The 4135-nt window shown below is 61.9% G+C and overlaps 1 protein-coding gene across 1 annotated transcript; it reads left to right on the plus strand.

The window, feature by feature from the left end:
* Positions 1-831: 831 nt before the first annotated feature.
* Positions 832-3743, plus strand: RNF223 (ring finger protein 223). Its single transcript, XM_069546030.1, has 2 exons — positions 832-1069; positions 2504-3743. The coding sequence occupies exon 2, from the start codon at positions 2513-2515 to the stop codon at positions 3260-3262; it is 750 nt and encodes a 249-aa protein (XP_069402131.1). The 5' UTR covers positions 832-1069; positions 2504-2512; the 3' UTR covers positions 3263-3743.
* Positions 3744-4135: the final 392 nt, after the last annotated feature.

Below are 4135 nucleotides of genomic sequence, written 5' to 3' on the forward strand. Positions count from 1 at the left end.
CAGGCCTGGATGCAGGCTGGCCCTGTGGTGTGCTGGGACTTGGTATTGACCTGCTGAAACCACTCCCTGTACCCCAGGGAGACTTCTGGATCCTCTGCCTGAGTGGGCACTTCCTTGAGTCCCTTCCCTACCTACGAAACTAAGGTCCCTCCAGCAGATGCTCCCCTGAAACAAGTCCTGTGGCCAGCTTGCTGCCCGACATGCCTTCACCCCTGACTCACCCCTCACTCACCCTGCGGGCACTCCCAGCCTGACCTCTCACCCCACTCCCTGGACCCAGAGCAAGGAGTTCCCTCCCAGCCCCCAAAGGCTGCAGGTGGGAAGGGATGGGTGGGGACAGCAGAAGCCCATTTGGGGGGTGCTGTGCTTTTGAGTGGCAGCCACACGGATGAGGTGGGTATTGGGGGGAAGGGGCAGGAACAGGGGCTGCTAGGGGAGGGTGTCAGTGAACTGAGTAGGGGGCCTCCTTGCAAGGACCCTCTGGGGGCCCACCCAAGGAGCTTAGGTGCCCCCACCTTGAACAAGGCCAGTAAGCAGGTAGGTCTGTTTCTGGAGTGGCTGTTCCAGCATCTCAGGAGCTGCAGGGTAGGAAGAGGTTTTACCAGGCACCCAGTCACCCGCTGAGACCTGCCCAGACTGCAGAGGCCTACTGACCCCCAGCCCCACCCCAGGTTCTGACCTCTCACTTCTGACTCCCCACCCTCTACTGCCCAGCCTGTCAGGGAGAGGATGGGAGGCCAGCCAATCCTGAAGGCCCTGGGCCACACCCTGGCCAGCGTGATCCCAAACGAGCGTATAAATACACCTGCCAGGAGCCCATGCCCAGAGAACTCACACCTGCCTCGGACAGCGCTCTACACCTGAAGGAGCGCACACGTCCCACACCCCACCTGGCCGGCACAGCTGCAGACGGACAGCTCTGGAGAGGAACTCTAGTCAGGGGGAACACAGGCCAGCCTGGACCAGAGGAGACAAAGCCAGCGCTTCCAGGACGAGTGAGCTCAGGGCCTCAGCCTGGCCGAATCAGCCAAGAGGGTCATGCCCGGGCCCCTCTGACCCTGGCTACCAGGTAAGGCCGGCTCAGCTGGCACTCGCCTCTCACCAGTACAGGTTCAGGGTGGGGCACCTCCTCAGAAGGGTGGGACCCACTGCCAAGGAACCAGTCATGTGGGGAGCGGCTGGGGGAGGACGGCTGCAGTACCCCAGACCCTGCTGAAGCTGTACCTGGCCTGTGGCAGCTGCTGTCACCAAAATACATTGACATCTCACACCGTGATGCCAGAGCACTCGTGACATCACAGTGATACCACCGTGACTCACAGTGGTCACTGTCAGGTGGCAGCAATACCTGAGCCTTTGCGGCACGTCACTGCAAAGTCATTCCACCAGCCCTCCTGTACTGACCAGCCAGTCAGGCTCAGGTCACCTCTGGGGGGCTCATGGGCTCCATGGGGTCACGTGGTCAGGTCCCAAGGCCCTGGCCTCCTCTGTCCATCATGAAGGTGATGGGTGAGTTCCCCCTTACCTGCCCTCCTCCAAGCAGGACCCATGTGGCTTCCTGGGGTAGAGACCTAGGCCCAAGAAGGGGCAGCAGGCAGGTTACCTGAGCCTCATCAGGGAGACAGGCTGGGCCTCCCACGGAGAGGGCAGTAGGTGAGGAGTGGAACGTCTCACTGCCTCCTGGACGGCAGCTGTGGCTGATGTGACCCTCCCGGGTGGTGGGCCAGCCCAAAGAGGATGCCTGGCTCATCCACCCTCCCCACTCCACTGGCCAAAGTGTGAGGAGCATTTCCAGGCCCTGAGGGCCAGCACCAGGCTCTTGTCACCAGCCAGATGAGCGGGCCCTGCAGGTTGAGGCCATGGCGGGGAGACAAAGCCCCTTCTCAGGCCATGGCCACGACCCTTGCTTAGGTCCGCTGGTTTCCCACAGCCTGTCAGGTGGCTGGCGCCCACCCTCACACAACTGCCTGCCAGTTATTGTGCGCCCACCAAACAGGCCACCCACACTGGGATCTGTGTTCAGACCAACTTCACCTGGCCCAGAGCCACACTCTTCCTGTGACACCCCGGGACCCCTCCGAGCTGCCTCTTCGGCACCGTGGCTCTTGGTCACATGACCAGAGTCCAGCCCAGAAGAGCCCGGATGTAAACAATAACTGTTGGGGGCCATTGTCATCATCACTTTTATTTCTGCCCAATGGCACAGTCAGGTAGGCCAGGGCTGGTGGGAGGGGTTCACTGAGCAGCGGTCCACAGGGCCCGGCCAGGCTGGGGCACCCCAGGGTACTGACCCCTGACAAAGCATGTGAGGAGCTGGGGAGCGCTGGGGTACAACTTGAGCGGTAAGACCTTGAGGTGGGGAAAGGGGTGGGGGTATTTCGCAGAGGTGCCCCCAGGCATCTCTGAGATGATAAAATGAAGAGGGATGGGGAGAGAGTGACTGACTGACCTTGCAGGAAAGGAGCAGTCAAGGTCACTCACAGTGGTCTCCATTGTCCCACAGCCCAGAACCATGTCATCAAGCCCACAGGTGTGGCACATGACCATGCCGCCTACCAGCAGGAGCAGCCCCACAGCCACAGTGCCCAGGTCCCCCAGCTCAGCCAGCAGCCCCAGGTCTCCGGGCACCCCAGGCTCAGAGAAAGTGGCCTCCCCTCTGGAGTGCTCCATCTGCTTCTCGGGCTATGACAACATCTTCAAGACACCCAAGGAGCTCTCCTGCACCCATGTCTTCTGCCTGGAGTGCCTGGCACGGCTGGCGGCTGCCCAGCCCACAGGCCAGCCAGGTAGCGAGGCTGTGCCCTGCCCATTCTGCCGGCAACCCACAGCTGTACCCGCTGCTGGAGCCCCTGCGCTGCGCACTAGCCGCCAGCTGCAGGCCCGGATGCCAGTGCACCTGCGGCAGGAGGAGCCCGTGTGGCTAGAGGGCACCAAGCTGTGCTATTACCCACCGCCCTCTGTGCCTGGCCCGGTGGAGCCCGGCTTCATGTGCGTGGACATAGGCCCAAGCAAGCCCGCTGAGCCTGCTGCGCCTGTGCCCACCCCAGGCCCCGCCCACCGTCGGGGGCCCCTGGCCCGCTGCTGGGCACGCTGCAGGGACTGGAGGCGCGTGGCACTCATCACAGCCCTGCTGCTCGTGCTCTTCTGTGTGGTTCTCTGGCCCGTGCAGTGTGCACTCAAGACTGGGAGCCTGCGCTGCCTCCCCCGGCCTCCCTCCACCACCGCCACCACCTCCTCGCTCCAGTCCCTGGCGGACAATTAGTGTCACCACTCCCACCCAGCCCACCCCTTCAGGATCCCAGAGGAGCCCCCACGTCTCTGAGGAACCCCACCCCATTCAGCACACACAACCCTTCGCTCTCTGGGGCTGGGTCCTATGGGGTGGACAAAATGGTCCCCGGAGCTTCCAAGAATCAGATTGCTATGGGCTCCAGAGACCACCTCCCTAACCCCCATCTTGTAGATGGGGAAACTGAGCCCCAGAAAAGACAGCTTGGCAAGGCCCCTCCCTGTCCACACTGTGAATCACCTCTAGGACCTACTCCTTGTTGAAAAGGGAGGCTGCTTGCCACCCTCATCTTATTTTCACATTTCACCATGGTTCCTCGCTTCCCCAGGCAGGGCTGGCCCCTTCCCTTGGGTGGTCACAGGGACAGAGGGCAGTGGCAGGGAGCCCAGCTCCCCAGTGCCCATCCTGCCATCCTGAATTGTACATTTTTAAATAAACTATTTTGTACCCACAATTGATAAGGGGTCTTCACCCTCTGTGTTCTTTCCTGTACTATTAAGCCCCTCTCTCCAGAAAAGTCCAGTCTGTCCCTTCCACAAAGGCTCTGAAAAGGACACCTCCTGGACTGGACTCCCAGCAGCCCCTAGCGTGTGTGGCCCAAGTTCTAGGGCGTCCAACTCCGGTCCTGCCTGGGCTGTGGATGGGCTGGAGCAGTTCTGGGCTTGGCTGTCTCCCGGGGCTGGGAGGCTGCCTGAGGGAGACAGGGAGGGCCGGGAGCACCTGGGGCAGCGGGTACCTGGATGGGGCCTTGGCCTTGTCCAGAGTCCTTCCCACCCCCACTGTGGTCACAACAGGCTGCAACCCCCGAAGTCATGATCCCACAGCCCTGCCCAGAGCCCTGAGTGG

Source organism: Ovis canadensis, chromosome 12 (assembly GCF_042477335.2).
Source record: "Ovis canadensis isolate MfBH-ARS-UI-01 breed Bighorn chromosome 12, ARS-UI_OviCan_v2, whole genome shotgun sequence".
NCBI lineage: Eukaryota > Metazoa > Chordata > Mammalia > Artiodactyla > Bovidae > Ovis > Ovis canadensis.

Bases quoted from the DNA above. Each gene is read 5' to 3' on its own strand.
- RNF223 (XM_069546030.1), top strand. From the start codon at position 2,513: ATGTCATCAAGCCCACAGGTGTGGCACATGACCATGCCGCCTACCAGC.